We start from the raw sequence: 17,058 nt of genomic DNA, 5'->3' as shown, positions 1-17,058 counted from the left end.
CTTGAGTGGGTGATGATATTGTTTTGTGAATGGTCGAGTGAAGACGCAGAAGGAACGACCTGCATTTTTTAATTTGCACACCGAGTTTCTTTTTCATCATAAATATTATTTAATTGAGCTCATCGTTCAACTAGAAAATATCTACAAACAATTGTGATGACTCCACTCGCTTGTTTCATGTTTACGAAGTGTTTTTTGATGCTCTGTTCACCAATGATGCATTCGTGAATACATCCACTTCAAATATTTTTACGAGCTTGGTTGCAAATATGTTGATGAGAAATATTTTCATCGGGTGTATTCGGGATGTAATAATAATCTATTTGTTTGTGGTTTTCTTCTTTTGATCCTTCTTATTAGAAGCTGATGCCTTTCCACTAGTTGCAGTATTGGTGGTAGCAGCATCTTTCAAAAAATGTAACGGTTTTCCATCTTTTTTCAATTTTGCTAACATTTCACCTTCAATATATGCAGCGGTGGCTACAGTACATTGCTTTTTAATTTGTTTTTTAATTTCCTCTTGTTTTGTCTTGCTCTTCTTTTTAATTCCGTTTGAAGGAGGAGCTCTTTTTGATTTTTGCATCTTTGCCTTCGAAGCTGATTTTACACCGCCTTGAGCCATTTTTTTTGAACTTGCACGAGTTGTTTTTCAAAAATTGTTTCATTGGTCAAACAAGAAGTTGAAAAAGTTCATACTCAACTAGTGAAAAACCTTAAAAGATTCAAAGTCAACCTGTCATGAAAAAATCGTTTGAGGCTCGAACGTTATCCTAAATGGTTCCAATTTTCATTCTAAAAAAACAACAAAAATGCCTTCTAATTTCTTTGAATACGAAAAGCAGAATAATCGGCTGGTTCGAACTTTGCGGGAGAACAAACAGTTTGCATCGATTGTCAAAACAATAATTGATAATGATGCTGTGTTACTGTTCCCTCACGATCAGAGCGTAGCCTCGTGTTTATCAAATATTAAAAATCATTCTCTGTTTAGTAAACCATCATCGACATCAAACAGTGCAACTACTCCGAACATTGATTTCATGCAGAGTCATATTGCGTTTGTCAATCAACACAATCCACATCAATTTATTACGATGAATGGAATAAGAGGAATATTTACGGAAGATTTCGGAGCAATTCAAATACTTCAAGGCCCACCCACTGGAGAAGAATGTATTAGCTTTTTCCAAGAACCAAAGTCTTTATTTACTTACAAAAATAGGTGAGTATTCTCTTGATTTCTGAGTTCGTACTCATGCTCATTACAAAATATAGTGAAACTGGAAAGTGTTGCTTTGATCCTCCCTATGACGTTAAGGCAAAAATTCAAATATTAAGAAAGGGAGAAGTCAATCTAGAAGAAAACATCATGAGTCCACCGTCACAACCAGCAAGTAACACTTCAAATTATTGGATTGTGGGATCGCCTGAAATTCAAAAAGACAAAACTCTTCATTTAGAAGAAAAATCTATGAATTTAGATTCAGTACAAGTCAAACTCTATCTAATATCTAATCCTATCACCTATGCTGGATGTTCATGGACAGATGACGAAAAACTAAGTTCACACAATGGCAATGAGAAAAAATTTACTCGATCCTATTCCATGGTCTTTGATGATTCCGAAAATGATTTTGTTTCTGTAGACAAGAATAATTCTCCTCTCGGATCTCCCCAAACAAGATCTATTGATATTCCATCAAAAAAGCCTGGATCTGGGTTATCCAACTCTGTACCAACATATTCATCATCTATGGAAGATCATTTCATGACAGATAATGTGGAATTACCTGCAGATGAATCTGAATCATTATTTATCAAAACAGCAAACATGAAAAACAAAAATCATGCTAATAATACTCTCGCCTCTCCAAGAAATGTAAATACCAACAACAAAATTAATCAACTTATTGATTCACATAATGGGAATTCAAATGACCTTTTTCAAAAGAAATCAGATCCTACAGAAACAACCTCTGCTTTTAATGCTGAGAAAAAAGATTACAAATTTGATTTTAAGGCCTTTCTTCAAAAACTTAAAGACAAATCGGTTGTACAGCTTACACGAAAAATCAAGTCATTTACTTTTGAGATTTCAAATAAGGAATACAATCCCAATACTCCGAAAATTGTGCAAACATTTTTGACAGATATTATGCGAGAAATATCACAGCATGAGCAATGGAAGAATGCTACGGAACAAGATCTGATGAACGCAAGAGAAGGAATTGAGAAATATGTCATGACCAAAATATTTTCCAAGTATGTATTACATGTTATGATTTCTCGTACTGACATGCACAGAGTTTTTTCTCCAACATTGGAAGATATTGAGATTGACAATCAAGTTGCCTCAAGAATTTCCATGTTTAAGAGAGTGATAACACCAAAAAATCTTGATATCACACCCAAGCTAGTAGAAGACGCCCTTTTTGTGAAAGCTGTTGAAGGTTTGTACCAGAATTAGTCTGCTTTAATATTCATATGATTTTCCATAGAGCTCAAAAAGATCACATTTTACAAAACACCAAGAGATAAGCTAATTTGTGTTTCTAACTGCTGCCATTTAACCATGAATCTTTTGAAAAAAGTAATGCAAGAATTAGATGCGCCTGGCGCTGATGATTTTGTACCTTTATTAATCTTTATTGTTCTTAGATCCAACGTACCTCATTTACACTCTAATATCAAGTAAGTGCAACAATAATTGTATTCTTGATCAAATGAAATCTTACTGTTCTCAGATATATTCAAGAATACAGAAATCCACAAAGTTTAGAAGGGCACACAGGGTATTTCTTGACCTCACTTGAATTAGCGATGGCCTTTTGGCTTTCATGTGATCATACTCAGCTCAACATGGACGAATCAACCTTCCAGCAAGTAATCAATTTTGAAGATGTTTTTGGAAAAGCTATTTCTACAACGGAAGAACATGAAAAGAGAGACCGTAATGTTAAAACAGTGGATAATGTTACTACACAACAAGAAGAAAACGCACTTAGGGCACCAAATATGATCGAGGGAGGTGCTTCCTCTCAAAATCACAATGCAGAATCCTCAGTCGATAACGCAGTACATGACAAGGAAAAGAAAGAAGTTGAAAAGTCTTTCGCTGACACGCAAGAGAACACAATAATCCCTGTGTCATCAAGTGATACGGCAACCACAGCGCAACCATCTCCATTCAACAATGAGTCAGCAAGCAGCACGGAGCTCAAGGCTGAATTTGTGCCAAATTCAAAACAAGAAATTGTAAATAGCAGTGATCTGCCAACTGAGGACCAAGCCAAAGTTGTTGAGAGCAGTATCCATGCTGAAGACAAGTGGGAACATCTTGTGTATTTTGTCAACAATACGAATCTCCCTAAGGTATGTTTTTTGATCACTCTTTGCTTCATCTAAGTTAATTGTGAAAAAGCTGAACTTTGAAAAAGTTCAAGTGCAGGATCTTTGTATTCGTGATTTGGAGCACTTAATGAACGAATATAAGAAGCTAGCTAGCATTTACAACTTTATCAAAAATCAAATGAGTAATAGCAACAATGAATAATTTATTTATCCCTAACAAATCCAATCATACCTATTGCTCATCGAATTGTACTGTAGAAGTATTTTTCTTTCTTGCTTTTGATTCTTCAAAAAAGGCTGATCCCACAAAAAGCTTGTCTCCATTGATATTCTCAGGACGCATATGGTCTGGAGCTGGCTCATTTGACTTGACAAATCTTTCATTGAACAATTGAGATCTTTTTGCTTTGTCATCAGGTAAGAAGTTGTCAGTGTAATAATTGAAAACTAGCGACACTCCAGCGAATAAAGTTCCGAAACCAATTGCCGTGGAAGGACTGGCTTTGAATACTCCAATCACAGAACCAGCTGCAAATGCTGAAAGTGTTTTTTGTCCAAGAGTTTGTTCCTTTTCAAATCTGTTGTATCCTCCAGAGTTATAAACATCCAATAAGCAACTAACAGCTGAGTGAGTGACTCCAATTGATGATACTAAAGCGAATGGGCCTCGGATAGTTTTAGCGTGAAGGGCAAGAGCCTTTGTGTATGGCATACGAGTGACTTTTTTGTAGTCATAGAACCAAGCAACAATGGTTCCTGCTCCAAATCCCCAAAATGCTGCACGATATCATTGTTGTGAATAATTATTTTCATCATCGTCATTATTAAAAAATCCATTAATATCGTCATATTTCATCCGAAATCCAATTAATATTATCATTGGTGGATTGTTATTATTTTGGTGATGTTATCATGATCGTTGATGACAATGGTATCATCAATGAATTTCCATTACCAACAACAATTTAAAATTTTCGAAACTATTTGTTGTTGTGCTTTAAAATTCAACCTACCAGAATACAAAGAATTATTAACAAACTTTTCGCTTGGAGTGGATGGTTGTTTGAATTGATATCCCAATTTATGAGATTTGTATGGTGCGATTGGAGGTGGAGGAACCTTCACTCCTTCACGCTGCAGAGTGGCCAATACTTCGGTCAGTGTTTTTGATTCACTCATTTTTCTTCTTGCTGCTGTACTTTCAATATTGTTCGGCTCTCAAACGAGGAGGACCATCAAACTTTATGGAATCAACAAACAATAAACAATTCTCTTTTGAAGTGTGAATCCAAAAAAGATACTTTCATTTCAACGGCAATTCATCTCATATTGACCATCAATCACGAAAATTCAAAGGTCATTCGTTTCTCGGCGGCCCTCGTTAAAAAATAATTGTTCCATCGCACACTCTTCTCGCACACGTGATGGCCACACTTTCATCATCACCAAGAGAAGAGTCTAAAAGGCCTTCTTCCAATGTCAAAGAGGAGAGCGGAACAAGTGAATGTTTGATCTCAAATAATTTTGAAGAAGAAACTGAACCATGTTCAAAATTATTAATTGGTATTAAGAGGAATAACAACATTGCGGAACATGGAAGTACAAGCAAATTATCAACCATGATTAAAGGAGAAGGAACAGATGTAGAACATCCCGAAGATGACTATGTAGTCATTGAGAAGCGGCCTGTACAAGAAATAGGTGGAAGCGCTTCTTCCTCTTCTTCTTGTCCTTTGGATACTGAAACATGTATTTCCCTTTCATCTTCTTTCTCATCTCCTCCTTCAAGTTTCCAAAGAATTCCAGCTTCGCTTTCAACTCCGAGCAGTGTACCCAATAGCTCAGTCCCATCCTCTGACAGGTCGTCAGTAAGGGACGATTTAATTGTATCTTCTCTTAGCTCTGCATTTTCTCCAACAGGCGTGAGTGGCATTAACTCTGATTTTGTTGTGAGCTCTTCTTCACACAACATTCGAAACGAAGCAAAAATATCACATGACACTGACGAGCCTCCAATAACTGAAGAACCCATTGTTATCAAGAACGCCTCATCGGAAGCTCCTGTATTTTTAAATCAAGACAACTTTGAAGCTCTTGAAGAAAACATTAGAAAGTTAAAAGAAAATGTAAAAGAGTATGAGGATTTTACAATATCGACAACAACCACAAGCTCTGACACTGTTATCAAAGTAAGTATCACATGACAATTGGGATCATGTTAAATATATATTTTAGGCAAATTATTTTATACCGAATACTAAAAAGAAGGAAGAGAACATCACCAAAACAGATGAGGACCTGATGAAAACCATTTTACCAAATGCAGGTGCTGTTCCTTCCTGGGTTGCAGAGCTAAGAAGCGCTTGGGACGACGAAATTACCACAATGGATGAATCGAAAAGGGAATACTTTTTAAAATTCTCAGTCAATGATACAGACGATGACGTTGAAGAGAGCGATGAGTTTGGTGTAAGCTCAAAAAGGAACACCAAGATTAGAAAGCACATGCAGCAGTTTATCCAAGAAAAAGAAGAAGATTCAAGCTCAAAAAAGTACTTCTTGGGAAATGAGTCTAATTCTCCTGTGAATAAGGAAAGCAAACAAAAATCTTCACCACCAGTTTCTATCAAAAGCAAAGCAGCTATTAGCAAACCATCTGAGGGTTTTGCTATTTCTGAAAGCTTTGTTTCTAACTCACGATTAATAGATACACTTGCCACAAATGAATTTGATGTAAGCTTGAGCTCTTTTAGAGAGGAGCCAAACGAAGTTCATTCGACAACATCATTCATATTTAGAAAAGACAGTATGCATAGCCCTCTAACGGACATGTCTACAAAGCCCTTATTTTCAGAGGAAAGAATAAGACCAAAGTCTCCAACAACTCCAACTGAACCCATGTCGCCCACAAAGCAACGAAGGCAAACATTTCTTACTAACAACTCTGAAATGAAGCACTTCCAACCAAAGCGAGACAATCTGTTAAAGAAATTATTCACATCAAATCCTAAGAAACGCACTGAGGATGATTGGAAGGATGAATTGGTAAAGTACGAACAAAGACTTAGCAACTATCTAAAAGAGAGTAAGCAAGTGATCAAAGATTTGAGAAAACGCCAGGAAGTGGAGTATGACAAAATTCAGCAAGAATATTCATTTATTCAAAGATGTCATGATTCAAAGTTACTTCAAATATACAAGGACTTGGCTAGATGTAAGCTAATACGTCTAAAACATAGAAGAGAGCTTGAAAAAGGATGTAAAAAGGTCCTGAAGGAGAAGATTGATATCATCCGAGACATTTTGTTGCAACAGTCTCAGCATCTAAAACAACACCAAGTCGAACAAGGAGATATTACGATCAAGTGCTATAACTTGCTGCCTCATTTCGTAAAACAAGAAGCTTTTTACAAAGAAGTTGACGAGATTTTAAGCGAAAATGAAGTACTTTGTGCACAATGGAACGAGATCTCTCTGTTAGAACAGCTTTCTAAAGAATTATCAGACAAGTTCATACAAATGAAGAAGGAAAGTGGAATTTCTAAGAAAGTCATTCAAAAGAAAGATGTGACAATCAACCTTAAATCAATTTTGAAACGATACATTGAAGAGCCAGCTCTCCCATTATGCAACTTTCATTTATTATCGGAGTCTAACAACTCCAAAGATCCGAATTTGGACGATCAGACTTGGCAATCTTGTATTCATTGTATAGAAAACGATCAAAGATTGGAGATTGAACAAGAATTCTTTGATTTGATTGCAGACCAAAGAACAGAAGAAGGTCAATCCCTGCGAACGTTTGTTAAGGAACTTAACAATGTTGGCCTAGAAAAGATATCTTCATCTGAAATTGTTGATTATATTTCCAGTTTTGTAGATTACTTGAGTACCAGGCATTCCATTACGTTAGACGTTGAAAAGCAAGTGCTTCTGAGATTATTATCTAGACTCATCTACAATGAATTTGGCTTGGGTGTAAAGCTTCAAAAAATAGAAGTTGAAGCTCACTCTGCAGAAAATGTCAAGTTTCAAAAACAGGCCAACCTATTGAAGCAGCTGACTCCAAATCAGCTAGGAGTCGCTAACAAATTTTTGCCATTAAGGGTAAAGTTTACAGGAAAACAGAATTCCATCAAGGAGATGATTCACAAAATCAGTCAAACTCCATTTTACGACCCAGTCACCACTCTCAGCTATCTGAATTATTATGTGTCTCCAATGGATATGTTACACTGTGTCTATTCTTGCGCAAGACAAATACACATTATCGCTAAAGATAATTGTACTCAAAGAGGAAAAGATTTCTCATTTGGAGCGGATGAGTTTTTCCCAATTTTGGTTTATGTAGTAGTCCATTCTCACCTTCCTAACATTCATTCTGCTTTGTCTTTTTTATCAAAGTTTGCATCTCAATCTAGAAACAGTGAAGTTGTTTATTATTTGACATGTCTGGAGGGAGCTGTCATGTATGTTCAAGAAATCACTACGGAGGACATTCAAGAATTAACAAAGGTGGATGAAGACATGAAAATGCATGACAATGGTTTGGATCCATCTTCTCCGAGAAAAAAGAACAATGAATCACAACCAATTGCTGATTCGATGGATAGTGAGGATATTTCGTAACCCTTTTTAACACTACAATAAATTAAAAAGTCAACAAAACAGTTTTGCTTGCACCCTTCCTTTTGTTATCGACTGTCACTCGAACTACTCCCATCAAGTTTTAATTCTTCAAGAAAGTGCTAAGCATTCCAAACAAAAAAGTTGCCGACACCAGGGATCGAACCAGGGACCTTAAGATCTTCAGTCTTACGCTCTCCCAACTGAGCTATGTCGGCTTCTTGATAAAAAAGGTTGATATGTTTATCGAAAGAGAAACACTTAAAGTACACCTGCAGATTCGCAGAAGATCGTTCACGTTGCCTTCAAACGTCAAAAAAATTGTCAGACATGTCGCAGCAGTTCGTTGTTGTTACTGAAAAGATTACGAAGAATGATAAAAGCACTGAAGTTTGGAGTGCCATCAAATGCTCCGAACCAGCCTTTACTGACATTTTTAACGTGCCTTACCCAACAAATGCAACACCAGGTCAAGTTATCGCCAAAGTCGATGTCGAGGGAACTTCACTAACTGTATCATGGGCTTCCGAAACCTTGTATGACCAAGCTTCGAATTCTTTCTTGTCTTTGTATCAACCAATGACACCCGGCACATGGACTCTCTTTCAATTACTGTCGAAGAAAGGATTCCGATTGTTGCAACAAAGAAATTACTGGACCGTGCAGGTGAGTTTTAATTGTGGCTCGATGTTGCAGTTCAACATTTTATACTTTTCAATTCTGTGGTCATTCCCCACATTCATCATCAACATACAATGAACAAATCAAAATTGAATTTACTGATTATCACTACGAACAGGGAGGTACATTCCAAGGTCGAGAATTGGCCGAAAGAATTTTCGTTCGGGATGCCAATAAATCGATGCATTCTTGAACTTTGGATACGTCATTTAACATGGCAATGTCTTAAATTCTTAGGATTTTTTGAATTACTCTTCGATATTTTCTTGTTTTTTAGAAGTTGACATCTTCTTGGTTGGTTGTCTCATATATTCATCTTTTCTCGCTCTTCTCTCACCTTTGAAGTTCTTGAGCAAATTTCTTGTTGACCTCCTCAATCATTTCACTGTCTACTCCTTCCTTATCCTTGAAAATGACCTTATTGTTTATATCTCTATTGTACATCTTAGAAATATATATTTCAATTTAAAGTACCATCCAATCCCAAACAATACAAAAATAAGAATGAACAAGCGTCTAATTTTTCTATTTCGGATTTTCTTTAACTGAAGTCCTAGTGCTTGTTTCTCTTCTTCCGACGTGATGGGATCAGGAGGGGACGAGTGGCATCATCATCCCGATTATTTGAAGCTGTCTTGTCGTTTTCATAAATTTCCATATTGTATTCACTTCTTCTTCGTGGATTATTCAAGATACTATAGGCTTCGGTTATTTCTTTGAACGTCGCCTCTTTAAACGCTTTCTTAGGGTCCGAACTCTCCAGTAAATCAGGATGATAAATTTTCGCTAATTGAACATAGGCCTTTTTGATATCGGCCTGTGTAGCATTTCGAGCTACTTTGAGAATGGCATAATAGTCTTTGAGTTTGCGTGCAGACATTTTGTTTTTGATTCATTTGAGTGTCGCCGTATTCCGACAACGCTGCGTAATTCGAGTTATTTCCATGAATGGGTGTTAAAAGAATGTGAGCAATGACATTGTGTGGCTCGTTCACTGCATTCTAATGCTTTCTTGAGCTCAATGCGGAGGCAGATCTCTTTGCATCCACAAGAGTTGAAAAAGAAACATGGGACCGTCGTGAGGACGTGCTTCCTTGTTGTGTGGGAAGTGGACTTAAATTCGATTGTGATCCAGCAATGGAAAGATTCGATGACGAGTCTGAGGTTGATATTCCCAACAGTTGCAGCAAGTTGTTCTTTTCTGGTTTCTTTTTTTCAACATTTTCTTGTGGGGTGGATCGATTTTGTTCTTAATACCAAAGAGCTCTTTTCTTGTCTTTTCAAAGACGTCCTCTTCGATTTCAACTGATTCAACGTCGTCACTTTGAGCAGCTGACAGTTTGCTGTTTAAATAGATTTCAATGATACCATAGAGAAATGATGACAAAAAACTTACGCCGATGATTTTTTAAAGGACAGGGAAGAAAGCATGATTAATTTGCTTGAAGCTTTCAGTTTGCTCTTAGCTTTTGTTTTCGCTCTTGTTTGACGTGTGCCTCTTGTTCTTCTCGTCTCCTTCGTTCTTCCTCTTCTCGCTTCCTCCTTTTTCTCAATAAGGCTGGGATTGTGTTTCGTGGAGAATGTATCAATTCGTGCATTTGTTCATAATATTTCGAGTCTTTGGCAAAATCTTTATATCTTCTACGTCTCGTATCTCAAAATCATCTGTTGTGATAGCTCTATCAACGTGACTCTAATTACAACTTACATCCTGTTTCAGGGTACCTTAAATGCAAAGGATGAGATATTCATCTGCTAAATCTTCTGATTTTAGTCCTTCTTCATACATAAACTTTGATGTAAGCCTCTCTCTATTGAAATATAAGTTCCATCATGCTTCCAAAGTAAAAGAATATTGTAATACACGTACTTCTTGGTTTACTGAACGGGATTTCTGTCCCTCGTTCTGACTCTATTCTCATGCTTTTTAAAAGATTGATTGCATTCTTTTTCTCTTCCTGTTAGTAGTTGTTAAGGACACGAAAAATGTCAATTGAAATCCAAACCTACCACCATCAGCTTTTTTTTGAGCCGATCCAACTTCCGAGAATGGACATGTATTTCATGTTCGGTCGTTTCAATATTTCTACAAATTGCTTTAAATCGTGAGTTGCGTTCCGTTTGTGCATTATGAGAAACAGTTGCTTGCATTTGCATCATTCTATTTGGCAAATGAATTAAAATTAAATGATTCGGGAAGGTTGAGGATGATCGGATTTTTAACGTTAACGCAAAGCGCCAATTTTTTTACGGTTGAGAGATTAAATGTTTGAGAGATTTGTGTCGAGAGTAAAGGGACTCTAAAATCAGCTGTTGGTAGACGACTATAGTAATTCCACACACACCACGCACGCACGTGTCAAACCTTGGAATGGTTAAGACAGAATTCAAAGTAACAATATTCTATCGAGTCCCTTCTAAAAGTCCATTCAGCCTTTGGCAAATCTCAACAAATTCTGGTCGTTGACTCGCCACAGGATCCCAACATGCTTTCATGAGGGACATGTATTCCTCACAAATGTTGCACAATGCATCCAATGATGAAACATCTCCATGATCCTTAGGAGAAGTCTCTCTGTGACTTTCATCCAACATGAATTCTGAAAGCCATTGTCGCATTTCTTGACGAGATTGAAACGGAATGATCGGTCGCAAGCCATTCACGACTTGTGATAAAACTTGAAAACCGTAAATGTCTGAGAGTCCTGGATTCACCATGCCCGTTAATTTTCATTGGAATTATTATTGGTAAATCTTTGTTGTAAAGTGGTGCAATTTTTTAGAATGTGCATTCAGATATGGATTTTCCTCAAAGAATAATTCCCACATGACAATTCCAAAACTGTAGACATCCGTTTTGTGGTTATATTTGGTTCCACTGATCATTTCCTATTTTGAGTTTGTTTCATTAAAAATGATGTTCATGTAAAATTATGAAGTACAACTATCGTACTTACATTCGACATGTAAAATAAAGTACCAACATTGGCAGTGGCATTGGATTCTTGATTCGATGTTGAGAAATTAGAAGCATTCCTTGTACTCAAATGCTTACTTAATCCAAAATCGGCAATTTTTGCTGTAAAGTTCTTGTCAAGTAAAATGTTTCCAGGTTTTAAATCTCTATGAATAATTCCTCCGAATGGTTTCATGGCATGTAAATATTGCATTCCTTTTGCAACTCCTAATAAAATATCAATTTTTCTAAAAATGCTCAATTTCTCAATTCCATTTTTGGAATTGTAAATGGCAAGGTCAAGACTTTTCTTTTCCATAAACTCGACCACCATATATTTCCTACTTCCACTCACAATGACTCCAAAAAATTGAACAATATTGGGATGACGAATGCTGGCTAGTAGAGATGCCTCTTTTTCAAATTCATCATTCTCTTCAGATGGCGGTTCTCCTCCTCCTCGTGGTGGAGTGAACTATGGAGAGGATGATCCATGAAATTGGATTTCAAACTTTTCAGAGCGACACGAGTACCTTTCCATAATCCTAAATAAACAGTGCCATTAGCCCTTCTGAAATTCTTTTTACAATTTCAACATCTTCAATGGAAATGATCCAATGTTGATGAAGAGAGGATGATGTTGTTACATTTCTTCCTTTGTGCTGATTTCTTCTTTGAGGTGTCATTTCGTTCATCAACAGAGAATCCTTCATATCAGCACCATAACGTGTCGATGAAATGTAATTCATTTTGATCTCTGTTGCACCTGTATCCTTGAGAAGTGAAGAGTGGTCCATTTCATCCAATACCAATTCATCTTCATCATCCATGAAAATAATTCTCTTTTCTAACAATTTCGATTCCATTCTCCTCTCTGCTAGTTCTTTCTGTTTTAATCTCTTCAATTTTCGATAAATATTCCTTACATTCGAAATCCAACATAGAATATAATCACCACACATGAGAAGATGAGAATGGACACAATGGCAACCACAGGAATGATCACCTCATAGCAATTCGAGTAAGTTCTCTACAGGCATACGAATTCGTTGGATATTGTTGTAGCTGTAAACGCATCCCTTGTGGACATTCTTGTAACTGAATTTGAATAGAGAGTGGATTTTCATCATTAAGGCTCAATATGGATTGGATGGAAAATGGAAAGGATGTTGGTAATTGGTATACGAGAATGGATAAATCTTGGAGTATGAGTGGATGGGTTCGGTTATGATCATATAGCAATACGACATGGTTTGAGTGAATGGATCATCCATGATACTAGTTGTGAGAGAATGATGAGATACTCTCATGAAGAAGAATCATTCAATGAAAATTTCAATGTTGAAATTTCAGAATCTAAAAAGTGAATTCTTTCTTGACCATTATTCCACACCGATACTTGCATGGATGAAATGACTTGTCCAGGATATAATTCTAGTTTTGGAATGGAATTTGAGGATGCATTGAAAATGGTCATTTTGCCATCCTGATATTGAATTTGTAAATCATATTTCACTCCATACAGAGGAGATGCAATATCATTGCCATAAGATTGTGCAATATTCTGAGAGTAGATATTGTTACCAATCCATTCAGCAGACCTTAATTGTTTTGATGTATGGAAATATAAACATCCTCCAGCATATCCAGCCTCATTGTTCATACATGAAATGTTTTCAAATAATGGGGGCCTGACTATTGGCACATCGACATAAATGGCACCTCCGAATTGGTGTGCCATATTGTCTGAAAATGTTGAATATGCAACCCAAAAACTACTCTCAGCAAGTGCATTGATACATGCTCCATTCAATGCTCCTCGAGTTCCAGAACATTCCATTTTTTGAATAATCATTTCACCTGCATGTATATTGAGCACACATCCTAATTGCCAATTTTGTTGTTGTTTGTTTTCATTCTCTCACATGTTGTGTTATGGAAGGAACTTGAAGAAAGCACAACATTGGAACCACTTTTTGGTTTTTTTGGTAAATCTACAACCATACATCTTCCAATATTATTTTTAAAAGTCAACGTATCCATATACACAGTTTCTAAAAAAGTCAATCCTAGAATATTTCCTTGATTATCATAAATGAGCAATTGGTCACATGCATCATAGAATTGGAATAAATTTCAATAAGATAATTCGATACACTGTCTAGTAATTGCAATGAATGGAATTGAGAGTGAACAATTCCAATCTGAACCACATTTCTAGCAAATAATTGAAAAGATCCTCCCAGTGCTTGAACTGCAACAAGTCTTAAATGTCTGTATTCGAAACATGAATGGCAGTTCGTTCAAACAATTTCACATTTTCCAAAACGACATTTCTCACTCTCTGTAATTGAAATTGTGTTCGATACAGAGTACTATTTACAATTTGAAATTTCTCGTTCTTGTCCTTCCAAATATTTGGCAAGTGGACACGTACTGAGCGTAATACAGAGTTACTAATGGAAATGAATGTTTGCTCGTTGCCAATCTCAACGAGTTCCAGATTTGAGTGTTCAATTTGCACTTGTTCAGTTTGCTTGATTTGAACGTTCTTCACAAAGCTGGACTTGATCGTGACAAGAGTTTCTTCCATCTCTGGACCGAATTTATACATACCCAAATCTGTCATGTGAACATTCTCAAAAGTTAACCATTGAGTTCCATTGTTCACCCAAGTTTCCCAAGTTGTGTTTGTCACTTGTGAATTTTTAGCGTCTTTTAAAATAATTCATTTGGTATCCATGCAACACCTGTGTGTGTGTGTCGGAGAGTAAATCAAACTTTGATGTTCCATGATCATTCAAACACGATATAGGGTTCCAATGAATATTACAAATACGGTTATTTCATTTCATGTTCTACTTGTGCAACATCTACCAACGTTTCTTCCTTTGTTTTTGGTGAAAATCTCAATTCTTGAGTAACAAATTGAATCGGATGACTCAATAACGGTAAACGATAAGGCCAAAATATTAATGAAATGCAAATCATAAATGTAATATAAGGCACTCCTTTCGCTAATGGATAAACAATAAAATTGGGCATTTCTAAATAATTGGTTACAATTCCAACCACTTCCAAGACTGCTCCTAAACTCATAATCACCACTCCAACTGTTAATTTCATCATGCTTTGTAATTGTAATCGATACACTTCACTATCACTTGGAGTATATTTTGCAGAAGATCTCAACATGAGAACAATGGCCACAACAGCAATAATTCCAAATAAAAAGACAATGGCAGTTCCAATTCCAACCAAAGGAACTCCAACAGCAAATGTTAACGTTCTTCTTAGGGATTCATTTTCTCCTGAGGATGCACTCAATGCAATGATTGATAAAATAACTACAGGAATTAATCCACATAATGCACTTAGATTTGAAAGGGCGAGGAGTGTATAAATGACTCCAGTTGCAATTTTCTTTCTTTTTTTTCTGAATCCATGCCAAACACACTTTTAACCAAATTGGGATGAGTAAGGAATAATTCAAAATATACCAATAAATACTGATATAATCCAATATTCTTCTTACAGAGACTGTTGTTAAATAATTCGGTCGATCTCTATTCAATTCATAGACGTGTTGAATGATGGAAACACCCTCCGCTCCCATTCGAAACACAACAAATAATACTAACGAATGAATCAACGAGAAGAATATTCCTTTAGATTTAGTTTTGCTCTCAAATGAATCACTACTACTTGATGCACCCGAAGAAGGAAGAGGTTCTCGTGTGAAACAATGATATTTCACAATCCCCAAAGCTAAAAATTTAAAATACAAATAACAATTCCGTTTCACATAAACGACCAATAATGGAATGAGAAAAATAAATGTGAGTAAGATGGTAATTGCATCCACGACAAGATTGGCTGTTACTTGACCAAGCGGCGTCGTGATTCCTCCGGTCGAATTGAAACGTTGGTGGCAAAAAGTGAATCGAGATGCAGTGATGATGAATCAGAATTCATTTCTATGGATTTCAAAGCAAGTGTGACTTCAAATAATTGTGCGGAGTGTGATTGGTCGTGGTGTTGTTAGAGAGACAGAGAAAACAGTGTTCGCAAAAGAGATATCGGAGACACACAGCATGTGGTTTTTTTTGTGAGACATATTGAGAATCCAATGCCAAACTGGACCTGTTTGGAAAGTTAAGAAAATAGTTAATTGTACAATTCTATTAACACTTTACAGTCCAAAAAGTGTCAATGATGAACGTTCGCTTTACTGTACAACCATGAGTGACCACAGGGTGCAGGGACGTTGAGTATCTTGTTTTGCTTTTTGACCTGCCACCAAGCGAGTTATTGTAATATTCGTTTTTCACTCGCTGCCTCTGTCTCTTCCTAACGTTGGGTTGCCTTATCTGTGGTCACCGAGCGACGACATAACACTTCCATCTCAAACTTGAACTCCAACTTGCGTGAAAATACTGGAACTCGTTACTCGAAGAAAATTACAAAAAAAAAATGATCACTTCTTCCAATAGTAATACCACGATCGCCACACACTCATACAGCAAGGAATGTTCAATTTCGTGTTGTACCTTCAATGTTCATTCATTCAAAACTGATGGCAAGGTTGATAACCGACAATTGGTATTGAATTATTTCATTGAAAATCAATATGATATCATCGGAATGAACGAAGCCTATGAAAAACGTTCGTTCCGTGGTGGCGAAAAGACTCCTCTTGCTGATATTTGCAATGCTTTAACCAATCATTTTCAAAACCATACAAATATTATTATGTAAATTCGAGTAACTTGGGAAACGCAATTATTACATGGCTGCCAGTCAAGAAAATCAAAAAAAAGTATTTGAAAAGAGGTCCTGGAGGTCCTCGGACTGTCGTTGGGGTACAATTTGAGGGAAACTCGTGCGTCGAATTTGCATTTGTCACTCATTTGGATTACATTCAGGAAACGATGAGGATTCAACAATTAGCAGAAGTGATGAACTTTATGGCTGAATTTATGCAATTTGATTTATCAAGCCCGCAAAAAGCTCCAAAATATGTATTGATGGGAGATTTCAATGCAATGAATCGAAAAGAATATACATCTGATTTCTGGAAGTTTCTTCAAGACATGAGAGACAAGCGAAAGTGGGAACCTGTGAGCAGTGATCTTATGAACTGTTTGTTTGACACAAGAAATCAGGTTCAAAAACACCACAAGATTTTGTCCAAATTGGCCCAACAATTAGCGATCATAGATCCATGGAGACAAAAAAACAAAGACAAGCTATTTGATGGAACACCAAATACTTCATCTTCTCGATTTCACACTAGGATTGACTACATACTTTGCAGTCAAGCGATGCAGACATTGGTAAGCGAGAGCTATATTGACCTCAGAGAGAACACCTTACTCATATCAGATCATAATCCTGTCGTTGTCAGATTGGTCAGCAAAAATGATGATAATATCTAGGACGTC

The 17,058-nt window shown here is 36.5% G+C and overlaps 11 protein-coding genes across 11 annotated transcripts; 4 read left to right on the top strand and 7 right to left on the bottom strand.

Moving 5' to 3' along the window:
• Positions 1-319: 319 nt before the first annotated feature.
• On the bottom strand, positions 320-622 carry C9374_002748 (uncharacterized protein; the record flags this gene model as incomplete). The annotated part of the gene is made up of 1 exon (XM_044692199.1): positions 320-622. The coding sequence occupies one exon, from the start codon at positions 620-622 to the stop codon at positions 320-322; it is 303 nt and encodes a 100-aa protein (XP_044550294.1).
• A 187-nt stretch (positions 623-809) lies between these two features.
• C9374_002747 (uncharacterized protein) lies at positions 810-3,553 on the top strand (the record flags this gene model as incomplete). The annotated part of the gene is made up of 6 exons (XM_044692198.1): positions 810-1,222; positions 1,276-2,262; positions 2,305-2,450; positions 2,499-2,691; positions 2,745-3,372; positions 3,422-3,553. 6 exons carry the CDS (start codon positions 810-812, stop codon positions 3,551-3,553), a joined length of 2,499 nt encoding a protein of 832 aa, XP_044550293.1.
• Positions 3,554-3,583: 30 nt separating this feature from the next.
• Positions 3,584-4,530, bottom strand: C9374_002746 (uncharacterized protein; the record flags this gene model as incomplete). The annotated part of the gene is made up of 2 exons (XM_044692197.1): positions 3,584-4,128; positions 4,365-4,530. The coding sequence occupies 2 exons, from the start codon at positions 4,528-4,530 to the stop codon at positions 3,584-3,586; spliced, it is 711 nt and encodes a 236-aa protein (XP_044550292.1).
• Positions 4,531-4,775: 245 nt separating this feature from the next.
• On the top strand, positions 4,776-7,980 carry C9374_002745 (uncharacterized protein; the record flags this gene model as incomplete). Its single annotated transcript, XM_044692196.1, has 2 exons — positions 4,776-5,540; positions 5,587-7,980. The coding sequence occupies 2 exons, from the start codon at positions 4,776-4,778 to the stop codon at positions 7,978-7,980; spliced, it is 3,159 nt and encodes a 1,052-aa protein (XP_044550291.1).
• A 327-nt stretch (positions 7,981-8,307) lies between these two features.
• Positions 8,308-8,851, top strand: C9374_002744 (uncharacterized protein; the record flags this gene model as incomplete). Its single annotated transcript, XM_044692195.1, has 2 exons — positions 8,308-8,643; positions 8,777-8,851. The coding sequence occupies 2 exons, from the start codon at positions 8,308-8,310 to the stop codon at positions 8,849-8,851; spliced, it is 411 nt and encodes a 136-aa protein (XP_044550290.1).
• Positions 8,852-9,211: 360 nt separating this feature from the next.
• On the bottom strand, positions 9,212-9,538 carry C9374_002743 (uncharacterized protein; the record flags this gene model as incomplete). The annotated part of the gene is made up of 1 exon (XM_044692194.1): positions 9,212-9,538. One exon carries the CDS (start codon positions 9,536-9,538, stop codon positions 9,212-9,214), a length of 327 nt encoding a protein of 108 aa, XP_044550289.1.
• A 1,523-nt stretch (positions 9,539-11,061) lies between these two features.
• Positions 11,062-11,376, bottom strand: C9374_002742 (uncharacterized protein; the record flags this gene model as incomplete). Its single annotated transcript, XM_044692193.1, has 1 exon — positions 11,062-11,376. One exon carries the CDS (start codon positions 11,374-11,376, stop codon positions 11,062-11,064), a length of 315 nt encoding a protein of 104 aa, XP_044550288.1.
• Positions 11,377-11,400: 24 nt separating this feature from the next.
• C9374_002741 (uncharacterized protein) lies at positions 11,401-12,576 on the bottom strand (the record flags this gene model as incomplete). Its single annotated transcript, XM_044692192.1, has 3 exons — positions 11,401-11,547; positions 11,616-12,089; positions 12,202-12,576. The coding sequence occupies 3 exons, from the start codon at positions 12,574-12,576 to the stop codon at positions 11,401-11,403; spliced, it is 996 nt and encodes a 331-aa protein (XP_044550287.1).
• Positions 12,577-12,920: 344 nt separating this feature from the next.
• Positions 12,921-13,454, bottom strand: C9374_002740 (uncharacterized protein; the record flags this gene model as incomplete). Its single annotated transcript, XM_044692191.1, has 1 exon — positions 12,921-13,454. One exon carries the CDS (start codon positions 13,452-13,454, stop codon positions 12,921-12,923), a length of 534 nt encoding a protein of 177 aa, XP_044550286.1.
• A 1,001-nt stretch (positions 13,455-14,455) lies between these two features.
• On the bottom strand, positions 14,456-15,230 carry C9374_002739 (uncharacterized protein; the record flags this gene model as incomplete). Its single annotated transcript, XM_044692189.1, has 2 exons — positions 14,456-14,987; positions 15,115-15,230. The coding sequence occupies 2 exons, from the start codon at positions 15,228-15,230 to the stop codon at positions 14,456-14,458; spliced, it is 648 nt and encodes a 215-aa protein (XP_044550285.1).
• Positions 15,231-16,087: 857 nt separating this feature from the next.
• C9374_002738 (uncharacterized protein) lies at positions 16,088-17,052 on the top strand (the record flags this gene model as incomplete). The annotated part of the gene is made up of 2 exons (XM_044692188.1): positions 16,088-16,280; positions 16,415-17,052. 2 exons carry the CDS (start codon positions 16,088-16,090, stop codon positions 17,050-17,052), a joined length of 831 nt encoding a protein of 276 aa, XP_044550284.1.
• Positions 17,053-17,058: the final 6 nt, after the last annotated feature.

Source organism: Naegleria lovaniensis (assembly GCF_003324165.1).
Source record: "Naegleria lovaniensis strain ATCC 30569 chromosome Unknown tig016, whole genome shotgun sequence".
NCBI lineage: Eukaryota > Heterolobosea > Eutetramitea > Acrasida > Naegleriidae > Naegleria > Naegleria lovaniensis.
Note: the sequence above shows the minus strand (reverse complement) of the source record. Positions and strands in the feature narration are given on the sequence as shown.